This window comes from Anarhichas minor, unplaced genomic scaffold (genome assembly GCF_050575085.1).
Source record: "Anarhichas minor isolate MPS153535 unplaced genomic scaffold, ASM5057508v1 ptg000033l, whole genome shotgun sequence".
In the NCBI taxonomy this organism is placed as follows: Eukaryota; Metazoa; Chordata; class Actinopteri; order Perciformes; family Anarhichadidae; genus Anarhichas; species Anarhichas minor.
The window spans coordinates 6,367,887-6,387,308 of record NW_027466479.1 but is presented as its reverse complement, the minus strand read 5'-3'; the positions used below and the strand labels follow the sequence as shown (position 1 = coordinate 6,387,308).

General features: G+C 43.7%; 1 protein-coding gene across 1 annotated transcript; it reads left to right on the top strand.

The window, feature by feature from the left end:
• The first annotated feature begins 8,601 nt into the window (after positions 1–8,601).
• Positions 8,602–18,476, top strand: sall3b (spalt-like transcription factor 3b). Its single transcript, XM_076106075.1, has 4 exons — positions 8,602–8,683; positions 13,466–16,429; positions 16,550–16,899; positions 18,084–18,476. The coding sequence occupies exons 1-4, from the start codon at positions 8,602–8,604 to the stop codon at positions 18,474–18,476; spliced, it is 3,789 nt and encodes a 1,262-aa protein (XP_075962190.1).
• Positions 18,477–19,422: the final 946 nt, after the last annotated feature.

The window sequence follows — 19,422 nt, the reverse complement described above, 5'->3', positions numbered from 1 at the left end:
GTGTAGTGAATTAAAGCGATCAGAAATTTCCCGGCCACTCAGCCCCTCAGTCTACATAACCTAACAGCCCTGTCTCAGTGCTGTCTATCACTCTCCGCTCTCTGCTCAATCCCTCTTTGTTCACTTTTGATTTATTTTTGGTCTATTCCCCGTTTGCTTTGTGTTTTGGGATGAAGGACCTGCTCCCCATTCAGCTACAATAACTGCTGAGTGAAGGTTTTGGATATTGCGAGGGAGCCCGTCTGAGCTTCCATATCGGCGTTGACGATTGCTGGTCTCTCTGGAGCAGAGGTAGCCAACACGGTGCCCGCGGGCACCCTGTCGCCCTCAGGGACCACGTGAGTCGCCCGCAAGGCAAAATAGCACTAGTCACCATGGAGCTCCGTCTAAAATTGTAGTTGCTGTTCTTTTTTAATCAAAAACGCTTGCAGAGAGTTAAGAGAGTTGGGTACCCGGAGGTGCACGGCGGACAGCCAGGACGAGGCCGCCGCACCGCACTAGGTTTTCAGGTTCTGAATGGCGGGCGCTTCCCGTTGGCGCCAGGCGCGCGCCGCGAGCGCACCCCGTCGTCAGGTCCGTAAATCCTCGGAACAGGCCGCGGGGCGATCCGACCGAAAAGGCCCAGACTAGAGGTTTGAACGCGGGCGCCCGAAGACGCTCGCGCGCCTCGGAGGGTTGGATCCCCCGCTCGGCTATAGACGAGACTTTTTACTGGTTTCTTCGTGGAGAAAAAGGTACCATTGGAAAAGCTGGTGTCGGTGACAACAGACGGGGCTCCCGCGATGACGGGCCGGCATGCAGGCTTCATTGCGCAATGCAACGGTGACCCAGACTTCGCAAAATGTCTACATTACCACTGGATCATTCACCAGCAGGCGCTATGTGCAAATGTAACCGGCTTTGATCATGTGATGATACAAAAATATCAGAGATGTGATACCTCTGACTTTCAAATGTTGAAACAGATTTACAGAAATAAAAGTTGCATGCTTAAATATGTATGTGTAGCTATACCATCATTGTTGTGGAAATCATTCTTAATAATTATTGTGAGGAATAATTAACTGACATGTGATCAAACAGTCTCTTCACATATATTATTATTATTAAGGTGATCTGTGCAACTTTGTTATTCAGGAAGTTTGTATCAAACAAGTAGCCCTTCGTACTACTCGGTACCCTTGAAGTAGCTCTCAGTTTAAAAAAGGTTGGTGACCCCTGCTCTGGAGGGACGTTAGGACGGTCTGGAGTGATCAGTCCCTTTGTTTTTAGGCGTGTTTAGCAGCGTGGCTCTATGTTGGTCGGTCAGCCCACCACTTTGGTTCAGACTGAAATATCTGATTTCTATTGGATGGATAGCCAAGATTTGTTTGTGCAGACTTTCATTGTCCCAGAGGATGAACCCTGATGACTTTACTGATCCTCTGACTTCCCTTTTAGCGCCACCATGAGGTTCACATTTGAGTTAAATGTCTTAACCATAAATAGGTTGCCATGAAATTGAGTAGACATGTTCATGTTCCCTGGATTAACTAAAAATGGATGATGCTCCACTGCTTTTTTTTAGAGCCATCATCTGGACAAAATGTGTATTTGTCCAACACTGTTTACAGCTAAATAGCAAGCGTTAGCAGGCTACCACGCTACCATTAAAATCATCATCATCATTCTGCACAAGACCATCAGCGAGAAGATTGTCTATTGTCTAATGCTGTGTTAACACCAAACGCGGCGTAAAATTATTCATGCGAGTAGACGCGATGAGACTGGAGTGACGCGAATTGCCGATGGCGGTATTGGCGGGATTGGCGTGAATGGCGCGGCGTGAATAATGCACATTTGCGTCAATCGTGAGAGTAGACATTTTTCAACTTCGGCGAAACTGCGGGCAGCAGACCGTCAGGCCCTGCTGCAGTATAATGAGAGGCTTTCTAAAGGGACACTGGTGCTCGGGAACACTACCACTTTTGTCCACCGGGATCGCCAAAATCAACAGAATGAAAGTTCCTCCGAGTAACTTTGAAATATCTTTGTATTGTCTTATATACAGTAATGCTTTTGAGTGAATTATAAGTACTTACACAAATCTAAAAAGGAAAACATTCATTATTGAAACAATCATACTTTAACATCAGCTTGTTATGTTGCCCTTGTGAGCATGTTATCCCGCTAATGTTAGCATGTAGCCCAAACGTCGCCATGCCTACTATGAGTAAAGCCTCACAGCACTGCTAATTTAAGTGCCTTAGTCTTGTTTTACCTGCTTCTTGTTCAAATATATATACACCCTTGTTCCCTCTGTCTCTCAGGTCTTCGGCCCTTCACCTCCTCAGGCACCAGATCACACCGACATCTGATGAGCTGTAACAGACACCAGGGTCGCATGTGATGCTCTGCAGGACGTATTTCAAAAGGGGTTGAGGTCATATTTCACCGTTTCAGGCTGAGGCCCGGTCATGTATTAATTAAAATCCAAATACCCTGTATTGATTGTGTTATCAGGCTAGTGCAGCCTGGCCACGGCGTATTGATCCGGCCTGTGATTTATGATCATTTTCGAGAAAAAATCCTTTTGTGTGATTATATGAGGAAACAGAGCCCGAGTGAGTGTAATTCTTTTAGATCTATTATGTAGCGCGGGGCTGGTGGTGGCGGGCCAGACAGACTGCCAGCCTGAAGCCCCCTACAAGAGAGATATTTTTCAACGAAACAATTGTTATGATCCAGTTGGTTTCATTGAAACGTAAATCAAATGAGGCAGCAGGCTCCACAGAGTTATGTGTTTCAAAGTGAGGCTGCACTTCTTACCGTTGGATACTTCTAATCATAGGATTTGACTTTATGCTTGAAAGGGTTAGCTCATCTAATTCGCATATCTTTATCAGAGCAAGTGACGCACAACAAGCAAATCATAGACCAAGTGACGTAGCATATCGAACCACCGATGTTGAAAGTTACATGGTACAACAACGAGTAGAACATTCAAGAAAGTCCTATGGGTGGGTGGGAGTGATGGTGGATGGGTCAAACAAACACAGGACTTTCACCCAGGAGACCTCTGATTATGTCTGATTATGTTAAATCATAAGTAAACAATGACTTAACGCTTATGTAATGTTACGTAAGAAAAATCGGCTAGGTGGTTGTTATTTATTTACTTTAGTTACATTGTTATGTGAAGTTGTTACTTTATTATATTTTATTTTTGTTGCCGAAACCTAACCAATTACGTTTTCCACGTGGTGGCATTGTGCATTTCTGCAAGCGTGATACAAGGCTGATATGTAATGTATCCATAACACATAGTTTTGGTTCAGTAACGGCGAATTTCAACATACCTGCGGTTTGCAGAAACATGTAATGCTACATTTTTTTCTGCCGACTGAGATGGGGTTTGAGGTATTTACTTCATAAAGTGGTACCACCACGGAAATCCAATGGAGGTGAATGAATTTATTCATTTATATTGCTAGAAACAACATTGATATAAAATTGCTATCAAAAAATTGGTAAAAAAAATCCAATGCTAAGATTTGTTATTAAAATCTGTGAGTGCGGTGCGGTAAAGTATAGGGAGTGACTGTGGTTCCATTTTTAAAAAGTAAAAAATATTTAAAATTAGCTGGCAGATTGATGGGCCACAAACTCTCATGGCCATCCACCACTCGGACAACCACATCTATTCATTCTGCCTCGTTACATAAAGGGCACATCACTTCATACGTTACACCGCTGGCATGCTAACTGTGTGCTGCAGATTTTCCCAACTTGAACTTCATTTCTAGAGATACTTAGTTTGCTCAAAGTACTAAAGAAGCACATTAGAAGAGGTTGCCAACAAGGTGTCTTTCCAAAAAAGACAAAAAAAAAAGTACCGGATGAGACTGGGTTGTTTTGTTCAAATGTGTAAAACAACCAATGTTTTACATTGTCACATATATTCTGTACCGGGCCAATGGAATATTCTGGAGAATATCCTAGATGCCTTATGCATCCTTTTATACACGTTTCCTCTCAATTCAATCTCACATATTTGTTTACTTTATGATCTCCTCTAGAATTTAGGTTCTTGGGGTTTGAACAACCTTTGGCTGCACAGCATGAGTTAGCATCGGCCATTAGCTCGTCATCTCTCCATCTGAGGCCTCATGCTCCGAACACATACAGGAGCTCTCACATTCCTCAGCTGGCAGCGCTTCACAGGACGCTCCTCTGCGTTCAGCTGCTATTAACAGACATTTACTGTAATCTTTATATGGGCCTCCTCGCAGGTTCCCGTGGATCCTGGTTATACCTGGACCCAGTGGTGGGCCGTCAGGGCCAGCTAAGCCTTCTCTGCTGGCCTAAACAGAATCACAAAGTTATAGCTATTTTATAATTTAATAATTTTTCTTAAATACCCTACATGTATTATAATTTTCAGCCCTCAAACGCATTAAAACCTATTCAAGAAATACAACTGGGGAGGCTCGACTGTCTTCACTGGCGTCCATGAATGGAGAAGGACTTCTTACTGGGACTAAAACGCATGGATGTACTGAACAACCGTGAGATTAAACTCTTTATTAACAAAGAAAGGAGGATGGACTTTGTCTTTAAATAGTGAACAGCAGCTCTGGTAAGTGAACTGCTTTTGTTTTTACATCTGCAGTAGCTTTATTATGCTTGTTTATATATTATTATTTGTACAACTTGTTTTCATGAAGATGTATTTTTGTTTGGTTTTATATGTGATAGGAACTATTGTTACGTCCAATGTTGCTCTGGGGACATATTTAGGCGGTGCCAGTGTTGCCAATTTGGCGACTTTCCAAACCCTCATGGCGACTTTTTTCGTCAAAAGCTACTAGTGACAAATCTAGCGACTTGTTCTGGTGTTTGACTCGTTAAAGCACGTAGGTTCTGCACTGTCGTGAATGAGCAGCGGGTGCTGCCGTGAGCCCCTCCGCCGTCCCAAAGCACACACAGGCTTCACGCAGCAGTCCCAGCTGCAGTCAGAGCAGAGACGAGACGCACTCTATCTACAGGTGTTGGCTTCATTTTGACACGAAACAAATAATAACCGTAGCTGTGTCTCAGCTGCAGGACAGCAGTGAAGGCCCAGGTATAAAATGCACGTCCCGCCACTGCCTGGACCATGGTCTTGCCTCCTGCCGTGGTTCTGTCATATGCATTGAATGGGTTGTAACTCTGTTATGCTGTTCATTCTGTACACATGACATCTATTGCACTTCTGTCCATCCTGGGAGAGGGATCCCTCCTCTGTTGCTCTCCCACAGGTCTCTCCTGTTCCGATGTGAGGGTTCCGGGACAAGAGGATGTCGCATATGTACCGATTCTAAAGCCCTCTGAGGCAAATTTGTAATTCGTGATTTTAGGCTATACAAAAATAATTTGAATTGAATTGAATTGAATTAAAGCGGGGTGGCCGCAGGGAATATTTTCAATTATGCCGAATCCAAATTGTCACTTTCATATGGACAATACTTCTTTCTTGGTAACAATCGCAGAGTGTAGCTTAAAAGAAACTAAATAAAAGTCTACAAACTTACTATTACAGGGTGTTTTAAATGAAAACTATTTGTATGAATCGCTACCACTTTGTGAAGCCCTGCGTACAATCCCCATTTATTAATCAGCTTTCATCCGTACTTGATTTGTGTTACAGCAGCCCAGTGAGTTGGACAAAATACCATGAACAGCTGCGTGATACATCGCTGTAATTACTGTCATTTCATGAAGTTCTGAGTGTTCAGAGGTGTTAGATTGATGTCCAGAGGGTTGTCAAAGTAACAGAAACACCTCGGAGTTCATTGCAGTATGGTGTGGGAGTTTGCATTGTTCTGTCCATCAACTAAGACAAGAAACACAGTTTACCTTAAAATGTGGGGGATTAAAGAAACCTGTTACATTTTTAGTGGAAACGAGGACTGGATAATGATCACTTACAACTTATATTTTGAAATTTAGCCTCATTATGTCAGATCCCATGGCATACACTGAATGTAATATTGGGGTGAAAATAGCATTTGTGGTGTATTTATTAGTATTTGTAAAATATAAAATTAAATGAAACATCGGTTAAGATCACATCTATATTTCCTTGAAAATAAGAGGTTTGAGTCACTTAGTCTGGATATGATTAAATAGCAAAAAAATAGCAAAAGTCTTCTGGTTTATCATTTCCCAAACAAAGCGGGGAAAGCAAACTAACAAAACACCCAAAGTCTTTCCTGTAAAGGCCTCACGTACGATTTGTGACCTCAGTGTTTCTATTCTATAATTATATTGTAATCTAGTGCAACAACTCGACTAGAACTGTAATTAACTGGAGAGTTGAACCATTTAGACATTACATTACAGTCATTTAGCAGACGCTTTTATCCAAAGCAACTTACAATTCAGAGTCTATCACATTTCTATACCGTAGGCACAACTACGGGGTTAAGTGTCTTGCTCAAGGACACATCGACATGCGACTAGAAGAGCTGGAGCCGGGGATTGAACCGCCGACCCTCTGATTGAAAGATGGCCCTGTTATCCACTTAGCCACAGTCGCCCACAGCTTCACAGCTTCACAGCTGATGCTAATTCTGGTATTTAGTACAACTCCTGCATGTTTTGTTTTTTCCAATGTTTGGTGTAACTTCATGTATTCATTTACTTCCTGCAGCACTTTGATGAACTGAAAAGTTCACATTAAGCGTCATTTATCCTTGAATGTGTAATAATGTATTGAACTTACAAATCTGTCACTCATCACACTGAACAATATAAACTGATACAGTTGTTCCTCTAACAGATGTAGCGGGTACTTCAATTCAAGTGGCGCTCTTCTGGCGGCGTTGGTGCAAGCCGAGTTAGAACCTGGAAGACATATAGTCAAGTAGTTTGATTTTGTGTGCCGACGCTGGTTACAGAGAATCAATATCGAATCAAGGGTGGGGTAGAGGGGAGGTTGAGTTTCCAGATAAGCCCTCTCTTGGCCACTCTGGCTATTCATCATAAGTCTGTAGCAACCTGATAGGTCAGGAGAAATGATATTCCTGCAGGAGCAGTGGGGCCTCCTTATCTCTCCATAGCAGGGGAACAGCAGACACACCGATCAATACCAGGCTGTTGTGTAGTACTTGCAATTATCAACAGCTGATCCTGTCCTCCCCCAGCTGCATCTTTTAATACCACATAATTACAAGTTTTGGGACAATGCCTGGTGGAAAGGGATTACAGCTCTGGTGAAGTATGCTTCGTTCAATTCTCGTCTTTTGAAATCGCTACAGTCTGTGGAAGACAAGGGATCAAACAATAACACACACAAAAAACTGATTTTATTATGCACTTCACACGGCTTACGGCTTCATTCACCACCGTGGTCTTTTGGTTGATAGCTGCAGTGACAGTTTTTAACTGAAAACTGTGACCTGTGGTTGGAGGTCTGAATCACAGCAAAAAAAAACGAAAGTTCCACAAAAGAACTACAAAAGATGAAGTTCTCTTTTCCCCCTCTCATTAAAACGCCACTACATAAGATTACAAGAATGAGCCCAGCTCGGTTTGCCCTCCTCGCATCTCTGATCATCACTCAAAGGAAGGAGTTCTTTTGCAACTTCGAGACATTTTTTCAGCCCATTATGGCGCCAAAATTGTGGGAGGTCGCAGCAAAAGAAGCAAGTGCTCCAACACCTCCTGTGGTATCCTGGCAGTAGCCTATCGCAGGCGGCTGAAGGACATCTAATGATGGACCGGAGGCGGAGGCAACGAGGAGAGCGCCGGTGCTTCGGATAAACCGGGAGAGTCTCACTTCCGACAGCCACCGCTTTCAGATCGGACCTATCTGCGACCTGAGCGTGATTTCTTCACGCGCAAAGTTTTGACTTTACGCACGTGTAAATCCGTTTTTTTACGCAAGGATTGGACTTTACGCAGTTTTTGGAGACTCGGCCTATCGTCCTGTGGCAGGACGTTGGCTCCTGTTAGTGTGCTGCTCAGCTGTCTTACGTGTGTGTGTGTGTGAGGCGTCAGATTCAACCGCGACATCCATCCACATCTCAGGCTGAGAAGTCAGCTCAAACCGGAGCGTCTCTTTGGGCACAAACTCATCCAAGAGCGCACAGAGGAAACCTTTAAAACCTCAAACGGACCACACCGCGATGGCAACGAAGTTAAACCCGAAACGCGCGGGCCACCCACAGTGACTTCATGTCGGACTAAACCATGCCGGAGCTGCTCGGAGAGTTGTGCGTCAAAAAGAAGAAGAAAAGAAGCAGCAGCAGCCGCGCACCGGACAGGAAGTGAACTAATTATTATTAAACCCCATCCCTCATTTCCATATCTAGCGTGAGTTGGCTGGACAGCAGCCAATCCCCCCCCCCCCCCCCCCCCCCCGCCGAAGGGCAGCAGCGAGATTCGTAAAAGCATTATCCTTCCTCCATCACAATCACACTGACATGCGCAATCTGCGCACGGGCATCGACAGCAGCAGCAGTCGCCGTCCGCTTATTTCACCGGCCCCGCTCCCTCCGAAGGGTCCCATTCGCCGCTCGTAGATGAGTCGGCGGACGGCAAGCGGCGAGTCGCAGAGCGAGAGAGAGAGAGAGCAACATGTCCCGCCGCAAGCAAGCCAAGCCGCAGCACCTCCGGTCAGAGGAAGAGGCGACACGGAGCGGACTCCTCCGCGCAAGTGGTAGGCTTTAAAACACGTTTACTGTGTTTTACTTCAAGCTGCTGGACAGCTGCGTTTAGAGGCTTTTATCGCAGAGTATATATTTGACTATAAAGGAACAAATGACAATGATGGTGGATCTAAACATATCTGAAATAGTAGACAAAGTATTTCGTAAATTAAATAAACGTTTCTCCCCGACTCTAAATTATTATTGTTATTTTTTACCTTTTGACATTTTCTACTGCCAAATGAAAACATTATTAGTATTCAAAAAGTTTTTAAAATAATGTTTCGGTCACAAGAAGGGAATTAAATAGTGCATATTTGAATTCGTTTTTAATGTTTATCAACAAAATCTGATCCAGATATATTGGCTGACGATGTTGCCAGTACGCAGTGCTGATAGCAGGCTGCACAATACAAAACTATTTCATTTCATTTTTTTTTAAAATTGTTTTAGGGGGATGAATAGAAACATTGCCTGTTATGAACTGATAAATACACCAAAACGCAGAATAATCCCACCAGGCCAATAATTATATGTTAAAGGGTTATTATTTGTGCACGTTATTCTGGCTCAAGGCCTTCCTGTCAACTACTAAAACTTTCACATTTTAATGAGGAGAAAGGCATCTGAAATAAAAACGTGGCTTTGATCAAATTACTTATTATTTATGATCATAACATTGTATTTACATGTATTTTACTGTTAGTTCTTAATTATTGAATTTTCTATGTTTCATAAATAAGATGAAAAACAAAACAGATTAGATTAAATGGATCTGTATCTGGAGTGCATTGAAATAAACATAAAGAATCATCAGCCATGTATTATGTGTAATTAGATCTCACTTCTTTATCATGTTGCCAGCCTTTGTTGTGGTACACCAGACGCCTAACATCATTTCTAATATTTTAATATTCAATCAAACAATTAGGTTTTCTCCTCATGTACGTTGCAGGAAAGCCTGGATGTTATTTGAACCTTTTAATCAACACTTAACAGCTGAGCACTAACTCACACCAGCATCAGTATATTAACAGTTACACTAACCTTTAAACTGTCGGTTTCAGTCTTTTGGATTGAGTTTGGCCTGCGCTCTCTAGACTCTGTGAAAAAAAACGCTTTGAGAAATTGGCTCGTCCTACCTGGCTTTAACTGACAGTTCATAAATCTGTGTGAAAATGAAATCGAATGTAAAATGGTTCATTTGATTCATACGTGTTTATACCATCATCGACCTTGTTCATCATTAATGGCAAAAGCAAAAAGGTCTGAAAGCCAAATCCACACATTCATTTAAATCATCACCACAGCACTTGCTCACATGTTTGTCAGTGGTTTATTCATTTATTTATTTGTTATTTGTGTCTGTGAGAAGGTGTCGAGTGTGGAAGAGGCCCTCCTCTCTCGGGGGCCCTCCCACAGCCCTGCAGCCGGGCGGGGGGGCTCCGCCACTCGGAGATGGGTTTTGATTGAGCCTGCTGACTTAACCTTTGTCAGCCTCACCCTGCGAGGGGCAAGTGCTCCATGTCTGGATCATAATACAATTAGTACATGCGAACCGCTGACCTCTGCGGCCCCGGAGGTCACACACAGAGAGGCAAAGACTGAGCAGGGTCTGTTTGCTTTTCAGCAAAGAGTCACACCCCCCCCCCCCCCCCTCCTCCTCCTCCCATCTCCAAACCACACAGCAAGAAAACAAGACATAAATCTGTTTACTGCTCCTGACATTGTGGATGGATCGAGCGAGGGTGACATTTCTGTCGGCGTTATTGTATTTGGAAATATACTCAGAGCTTTAAATCAAAACTGATCTTTGCTTTTTCTGGAAGTAAATGTTGCAAAGCGCAGACGGAAACCCCGAGCGAAGACATTGAAAGTGTTTTGGCTCCTGTGTTTGCTGAATCGCCTTGGTGATCCTCAGACCACCCACATGGCGAGCCTGCCGCTCTTGATTATTTACCTTTTGACGAGTTTGACTTTCAAGCTGATTCGACCCACTCAGCCGTCTTTTGTCAACTAAAAAAAAAAAATAAATGATTCAAAATGATTTTTATTATGATCTCAGATACGAGACAGTTGGAAAGCTAAAGCCTGTAATGTATGAAGGGGAGACACTGCAGGGGAGTGTGAAACAGTTAACGAATAAATATTGCCATGAAACTTCCATAGTTGATTACAAGTTTTCTGTTATGTCAAAATATGCAAATTAGTCATTATATTATTAAATATGTGCTAATTCTCATAATTTTCCAGAACAGAAATCTGAACATTTGATAAAAGCCAGGTTTAAAATTCTTATTTAATTTTGTTGATATATTAGAGTTAAAGTTTTTTATAGAGAGAATTTTGAATATTTGGATTTTTGTCACGACAAAATATTACTGCCAAAATCCATTTTTGCCCCGTTTGTAGTAATAAAATGTTAATAAAGCAGGCTCTGAATGATATATGAACAAACCCCTTTTTAAAAACCTTCAGAATATAGAACGGAATAAAACTGTAAAGTTTAGTGCGTAATACTGAAGTGGAGATTTCTGGCTCAGGGTCTGAAAAAAAATGGCTTTTAACTTTAAAGGCCTTTTTCTATAAATTCGATTTTTTTTTTTCTCAGACTATATTGTAAAAATAATATACAGTTTCAAGACACTGCAGGGCAATAGGGTAATAATAAATAAATAATAGATATCATGAAACTTCCCCAGTTGGTTACGTATATTAAGACAATACTTATTTGTATTACAAGTTTTCTGGGATGTTATGTTTAGATATGTAATGAGTTATTATCTAATCCTTACTTTTGGTGTATTTGGGAGAAATCTAGATGCAAAAAAGACAAAGTAGTAAAATAAACCTGAATAAATGTGTATTTGGGATGTTTTCCTTCCACTGGTCTGAAAGATGTAATGGAAGCAAAATTTACAAAACAATCTCAGAATTGACCAGAGCATGAAAAACAATATTTTTGCCTGTAAGGTCTGACCGTTAACAAACACATACCATGAATACACACACTCTGTGTGTTTGCACCAGGATCGGTTGAGTGTAGCTGTAAACACACCAGACGTCCCAGTCTGTGTTTAGCTTGAGCACACTGGCACTCATTCGTTCAGGTGGTGAAACACGGTGATAACCGGAGTGTATTGACCACTTTGGAAACACGAACGCACACACACACACACACACACATGCACACACACATGCACGCACACATACTGGAGCACATACACACACATTCATGTTAAATTCAGCACTAAAACGTGCTTGTTAAAATTGTCCACATACACCGTGTTTAAGAAAAAAGGTGAAGCACATGTGTTGGCCACACACACACACACACACACACACACACACTCAACACACAGATTTAATTATGTAGCGGAAAGAAAATAATTTTTCATAAAAAGAGTAAATTATTGTCACATTGCAAACAAAAAATTTTGAGTGAAAAATAAATGTAATTGCATATTCATACCTAAACTTCACAATATCTTTGTACTTCTGGTCCTTTTTTAAATTGTTGATTTCATTGAGTTTGTTGTGGGGAAGCCCGAGTGTATGTAACAATACTGCACTATTGATTTTCCCAAATCTTTCCATCTGGTATTGCTGTCTGTTTCCTAATGGGGCAAAGCCTGAACAGATGAACATTCTAAAGTGTCAAATCTTAAAGATCTATTGTCAAACAATGCACGAGAGATTTGTCAAAATGTTTTAGATATGTGAGGTGTTTTTTTTTTTTTTCCTTTTTTACCAATATTTTGATTTAAAACGTAACAGTTGATTGATATCACAATGCCACATGAGTTAGGACTTAAAACAACTAATCCGTGTGTTATATATTCAGTTCACATCAAGAAATTCTGGGTCTTTTATTGGTTTATTCTACTTAGATTCAAGTTTGATTACAAAGCAAAAGGTGGCAAACTTTGCACATATCATTCAGGTTCCTACTGTAATAGAAACAACATCAGGTTGATGAAGCTGCTGTTGAAGGTCTGATTTTATATCATTGAGATAAATACACTTTGCCTGATGTTGTTGATGCAGCATCGCAAATGTGTTCTTCTGGAAATCAGAAGAATCGGTAATACAGTAATAATAAAAAATTGACAGCATGTGTTTGAAACTGCTTGGAAGACTAAATGGCTGTGATTCACTGCATTAAAAACACTTGAGTCACAGGGAAGTGTTACAGTTAAATTATCAGGTCTTACAATCAGGTTAGACCACTTTACAAACTAGTCATAGTTTTTTAAAGAAAATGTGGAAAGCGCCCAATTTTTGTGCATAAAGACGAGACACTGAAACATATGACTGCACAAAAACAGAAATCAATGTACAGTATTGGATTTCATTATCTGTCTGAATGCACAATCGAGAGGCCAGATAACTTTGTTGAACTTTATTGATTTGTCAGGGAGATTATTAACATCTGCAAAAGGGGAGTGAGTTTGGAACCTTGTTACGTTATTGTGGGGCCTGTTGAATATGAATGTTTTCTTTAACATCAAATGATCTGTTTCTACACGCATCATTGTATGAAAACCTCCTTGTAATTCAGCTTGACATGTTTGTTATCTTTGGACACTTTGGGATCGCTTGTGGAATTCCAAGTGCAGTGGGTTTGAACAATGCTTGTCCACACAACATGAGTTGAGGAAAGACGGACTCGCTGCTCTGTGTTGGGGATTAATTACAACGTGACGAAAGGAAATGTGTCCCTCTGGTGAAATATCAGGACGATAAAGGATCAATCATGCGTTCTTAATATATCTTTTTTTTTTTGCTTTCAGGCATCATTGAGGGCATGGAGAGAGATGAGACCGATGGACGCCGCCACAGCAGCGAGGACACACACATCTGTGACAAATGCTGTGCTGAGTTCTTCACTTGGACCGAACTGAGTGAACATCAGAAAGTCTGCACCGAGGAGCCCTTGGTGCTGATAGTGAAGGACGATGACGGAATGCCAGCTCCCGAGGAATCTCCTGTCGGACCCTCTCCAGTTCCCAGCGTGGCGTCCAGTGACTCGTCCACGGCCGAGTTCACGTATGGCGGCTTTGAGCTGGGGGAGACGCTGGCGAACGACAACGTCATTGTGGATAATTTAGAGGACGGCGTGGAGCGTGATGAGGCCATGGAGCTCGAGCGGGACAAATACACAGCGACCTCCAGCCCTCGGCCTCCAGATTCAGCCGAGTCCATCTCCCCCCAGGTGTTGGCTGCTGGCGACTACGGCGTGCAGAGCACAAACGTGACGCTGGAGATCCTCCACAGCACCAGGGTGGCCGTCGCTCAGTTCTCCCAGGGGTTCAGCAGCGGTGGCAAGGCGGCTTCAGCGGCAATCCCGGTGATCCTGGAGCACCTGCTGGCTCTGCAGCAGCAACAGGTCCATCAGCTGCAGCTCATCGAGCAGATCTGCAGCCAGGTCGCCATCATGAACCGACAACCGACACAGGCGGCGCTAAACCCGGCCTCCAGATCTCTGTCTCTGGCACCTAACTCTTTCCCTTGTCAAGGCATCGCCCCTCGTCCCATCCTGCCGCTGTCGGGAACGATGCCCTCCGCCGTCAACGGGCAGGCCGCGGTTTCTCTGTCCTCCGTGCTCGAGAAATCATACGGTCTCCCCTCACAAACTGTATGCGGCCAGTCCACCTATAGAGATGTGACATGTACCTCAGCTCCCTCGGAAAATTCAACCCGGCCTCTCTCCAGCTGCAGCAGCGGCACGTTACTGCCTCCTTACGCAGGCTCGCACACCGGCAGCGTGGGCTGTCCTCAGACACTGAGCTCCTCCAGCACGCTCCCCCTGGGGCCGAGCAGCCTCCTCAGCTCATCCTCCAGCCTCCCATTTCTACCTCAGAGCCCCCCCAGCGGCGTCATTTTCCCCAATCCCTTGGCAAGCATCGCCGCTACAGCCAATGCACTTGACCCCCTCGCAGCCCTGATGAAGCACAGGAAGGGCAAGCTGCCCAACGTGCCCTTGTTCGAAACCAAGCCCAGCCCAGAGGAGCCCTTCTTCAAGCATAAATGCAGGTTCTGTGCCAAAGTGTTTGGCAGCGACAGTGCTCTGCAGATCCACCTGCGCTCCCATACAGGAGAGCGGCCCTTCAAGTGCAACATCTGCGGCAATCGCTTCTCCACGAAAGGGAACTTAAAGGTGCACTTCCAGAGGCATAAAGAGAAGTATCCTCACGTTCAGATGAACCCTTACCCGGTGCCAGAGTATCTGGACAGCATGCCAACAAGTTCTGGGATTCCTTACGGAATGTCCTTCCCTCCAGAAAAACCCGCCTCCTCATGGCTGGAGAGCAAACCTGTTGTAGCAACTCTGCCAGCCACCATGGGCCTTCCACTTTCCTCCGCTATTACCAGCATCGGAGGCTCAAATGACCCTGTAAGCGTAACACCATCCGTTAAATCTCCCTACCAGCCAGCCCCTGGTGAATGTGTATCTTTGTCACCCAACCACAGGGGCAGCGAGGTTCATCCCTCTCCTGTTTCACCGTCTCCACAGTCCCACCGTGAGACAGAAGAGTCCAATAAACTGCAAACAGAGGGGGTGCACCTGCCCCAGAACTGCTCCCTGAGACAGAGGGCCAACCCAGTAACAGAAGCAACCAGCACTACGATCCCGTCCTTGGCCACCACGCCTGAACCCGTCCCCTCGGCGTCCCCTGTCTCCCACTCCCCGGCCCTCTCGTTCAGCTCCGACGAAGCTAAATTCCCAACCGGTGGTTTCCTGGACTCTATGCAAACATCCGAAACCTCGAAGCTCCAGCAGCTGGTGGAGAACATTGACAAAAAGATCTCAGACCCCAACCAGTGTGTCCTCTGTCACCGCGTCCTCAGCTGTCAGAGTGCGCTGAAGATGCACTACCGCATTCACACCGGCGAGAGGCCCTACAAATGCAAAGTGTGTGGCAGGGCTTTCACCACCAAGGGCAACCTGAAGACCCACGTCAGTGTCCACCGAGAAGATTCCCCCGTTCAGGTGCAACACTCGTGTCCCATTTGCCAGAAGAAGTTCACCAACGCTGTTGTCCTCCAGCAGCATATCCGTATGCACATGGTGGGGCAGATTCCGGACTCGACCCTGGTGGACGGGCTCCAGGAGATGGACGGCGATGCCTCCCTCAACGAGAGGAGCTTTGACAGCCTCAGCGACAATGACTTCATTGACGACATCTCAATGGAGGATGATGAGGAGGAGGGGGAGGTAGAAAACATGGAGGAGGTTGTAAATCCATCCAAACCCTTGATCTTTGAATATAATTCTCCTCCTAAGTCCTCCAGCATTGTTTCGAGTATAGCCGCACTGGAGAACCAAATGAGGATGATTGATTCCACTTTAAGCCTAAACCACTCCTTCGGCCTAAACCACTCCTTCGGCCTAAAAGCCCTGACAAATGGTTTCAATGACAGTGGCCAGCACAACGTTAAATGCTCGCTATCGGAGAAAAGGCCGGAGAATTGCAGCCCGAACGTGTCGGAGTCGTCCTGTTCCCCTCGTGTATCAGTGTCCACAGTTGAAAGCAGCTCAGAGGGCGTGACCATGAAATACCCTGCAGTGAGCAGCAACAGGCCAGAGCCCCAAGAGCCTTTGGCAGCCTCGGTGAAGAGAGAGCAATCTGAGTCTCCTACCTCTGCATCAGCAGCTGCAGCGGCCCAAGAGCTGAGAGGAATACAGGCCAGCAAGCTCTGTGTGAAAGAGGAGACTCCATATAGTATGTTGTTCCAGCTGAGCAGAGAAAGAGGTACTTTTACGCTGTTGTACTACTTAAGTAAAAATGGCCACGGCCTACTGAAGTTCAATGTGTTGTTTTTAAGGATGTCATTGATATTACATTCTAAGGGAGGAAAACTTTCATTTTTAGCTGCAGGTCACAGCATTCCCAGCCTGGTTACCAGCACGTCGTTGGGCCTGATAAAAGCCGAGGTAAATGGTCACAGCCACGGTCACCCGCACAACCCGCCCGAAGGCCAGCACCCACCATTCAGCGTCCACATCCCCCCGGCTTACGTGTCAGTCGGTAGCTCGGGGATGGCCTCCCTGCTCGGCCCCGCACCTCCCCGGCGAACACCGAAGCAGCACAACTGCAACGCCTGTGGGAAGAACTTCTCGTCAGCCAGCGCCCTGCAGATCCACGAGCGCACTCACACCGGAGAGAAACCGTTTGTGTGCTCCATCTGCGGCAGAGCGTTCACCACGAAAGGCAATCTGAAGGTAGATTTGTGCTGTTTGTGCTGTCCGGATTCAAGCCGATTGATATATTCAGTCAATTTTAAAGTTAAAATTCCACCATAGGTTTAGTGGGTCTATCTCTGCGTAGTGTTGTATAGTGGATAAGACCACACCTCCTGGGAACGTCTTTTAGCATTCACATGTTGTCTTGCATAAAGTCTTCTGTGTCTTCCCAGGGAAAAGTCCAGAATGAAAAGAGAAAGTAAAGCACGTTTGTGAATTTAAACTGCCGTTAAACTTTTCTGGTGCAACACAGAACAATCCCCTTTTATCAGACAATTTACAAATTCTAAATTGCAACATATTTATTTGCATACGCATGTTAGCTTTCACTTTCAAAATACAAGTCTGGGCTAAATCCACATAAGATACATTAGAGATGTATAAGGCCCTGTTCATAATTTAGTGCCACATCTGTCCTGTGATGTTTGTTTCTAGGTCTTTTCCTCTCCACTAAAAAGACAAAAACCCCAAAAGAAATATATCTGAAGCAAACCCCAAAGAGTTTTTCCACATCCATATCATTTCCCCCCCACATCTTTAGTGTGTCAGCTATTCACCACAATTGTCTAAAAAAATAAGTACAGGGCTGCAATTTACAATAATTTTCCTTATTGAGTAGTCTGCTGGTTATTTTCTCTATTAATCAATTATTTGTTTTGTTTATGAAATGTCAGAAAATAATAATGATAAAAATGTGCATCCCAAAGTGACATTTTCAAATTGTTTGTTTTGTCGAACCATCAGGCCAAAACCCAAAGATATTTCAGCTCACTTTCATATAATAAGACAAAGAATAGTGGAACATCTTTACATTTGAGAAGATGGAAACCAACAAATATTTGGCATTTTTTCTTGGAAATTCACTCAAACCATGAATTGATTAGCAAAATTATTGCTGATTAATTTTCCGTTGAATTGATTAATCAACTAATCGACATTCAAAAAAACAATTCCAGTGGAGCTATGGTATTGTCAGATCTTGTAAACACAGATGCCAATGAAAGATCTGTCCAAGTCAAACAAATACATATGAAATTCTTTAAAATTTGGATTTTTGTAATTCTTTTTTAAACATTTACCGAGACCACCCGTGCTAAACATGCTTGTTTAGCACCACAAAAAAAGTATCCACCACATCTAATGTCTTTGCGTGTCGTTTTCAGGTCCACATGGGAACCCACATGTGGAACAACGCACCGGCCAGGAGAGGCCGGCGGCTGTCGGTAGAGAACCCCATGGCCCTGCTAAGTGGGGAGGCGGCGAAGTTTGGAGAGATGTTTCAGAAGGACCTGGCCGCTCGAGCGATGAACGTAGACCCTGGATTTTGGAACCGCTACGCCACAGCCATCGCCAACAGCCTGGCCACCAAGAACAATGAGATCTCAGTGATCCAGAACAGAGGCATCTCTCATCTGCACCCTCTGACTGCAGGCATGAACAGAGTGAGCGCCGCAGGAAGTCCAATAACCAGTCTAACCAAGACAGGCATGGACCTGGGAAATAATAGGCATTTTTCTATGCTCATCGATGACAGCAAAGAAATTGGAATCAATTGAAAAGATGAATGGAGACTTGACACTTATGCAATCTATTGTGGACATTAAACTATTTGTAAATCACCTTGTTTGTTCTTATGTATTGTATATAGACTTAAACAAAAGAACTTTTTAAGAGTTCACAGAGAATTGTAGGGTATTCACATTTTGCTATTTTACTTTTCCGTCATTTGTTTATTTTTTCTTTTGTTCTCATTAAATACGTTGGTTAACTTGTACCTGAAGATTCCTACGGTGCTGAGACGTATGGTTGCTCTGAAGAAGGGGACATATGTTCAAATCAATAATGCAAAGAGTCTGTTATCTCCTCCGGACAGCTGCCCAATGCTGCTAGCGGGTGCAAAGCACAAAACACGCTCATAAATACCCACAATTACCAGTTGTGAGAATGGTTGGACCCGAATAAAAACTAGAACAAACAGTCTGTATGTTCAATTTACTTCCTCACTCTGTTTCAACACTGAAAAGAGCTTTCTTTCGAATAAAAGGTTATACTGAGCTCTTTCCTTTCATTAAGCTTCATCTCCATAACTTACCTCTCTTGGCTTTATGCTTGATGTTAGCAATATTTTTTAACAACTTCTGCATGAAGTTAAACAAGAGCAATCAAGCCTGGACAGACATGCACTCATAGACAAAATGCTTTTGTTAACATGTTGTTATTGTATGTTGGTTATATTTTATGTTGTTGTTGTAGGCCTGGAGCAATACTTATAATATTTTCAATTATAATAATAATTTTGGGGTGCAGTCAGTTTTCACTATTTTTTTTGTTTTTCAAATATTTCTTTACAAACTTTATGATGTAGAGACATGCACATCTTGCTGTTCATCTACAATGTGAGAGAATGATGCAGACGGGTCATTTTCCTCATCCTCACCGCATCATTTATCGGGAACACATCAGAAAGTGGAAGTTTTTCAGAGTAAACCGGAAATTTCTGTT

Coding starts and splice junctions, on each gene's coding strand:
- sall3b (XM_076106075.1), top strand. CDS start 8,602: ATGTCCCGCCGCAAGCAAGCCAAGCCGCAGCACCTCCGGTCAGAGGAA. Junction 8,684..13,465: donor CGGACTCCTCCGCGCAAGTG/GTAGGCTTTAAA, acceptor TTTTGCTTTCAG/GCATCATTGAGGGCATGGAG. Junction 16,430..16,549: donor CCAGCTGAGCAGAGAAAGAG/GTACTTTTACGC, acceptor TTTCATTTTTAG/CTGCAGGTCACAGCATTCCC.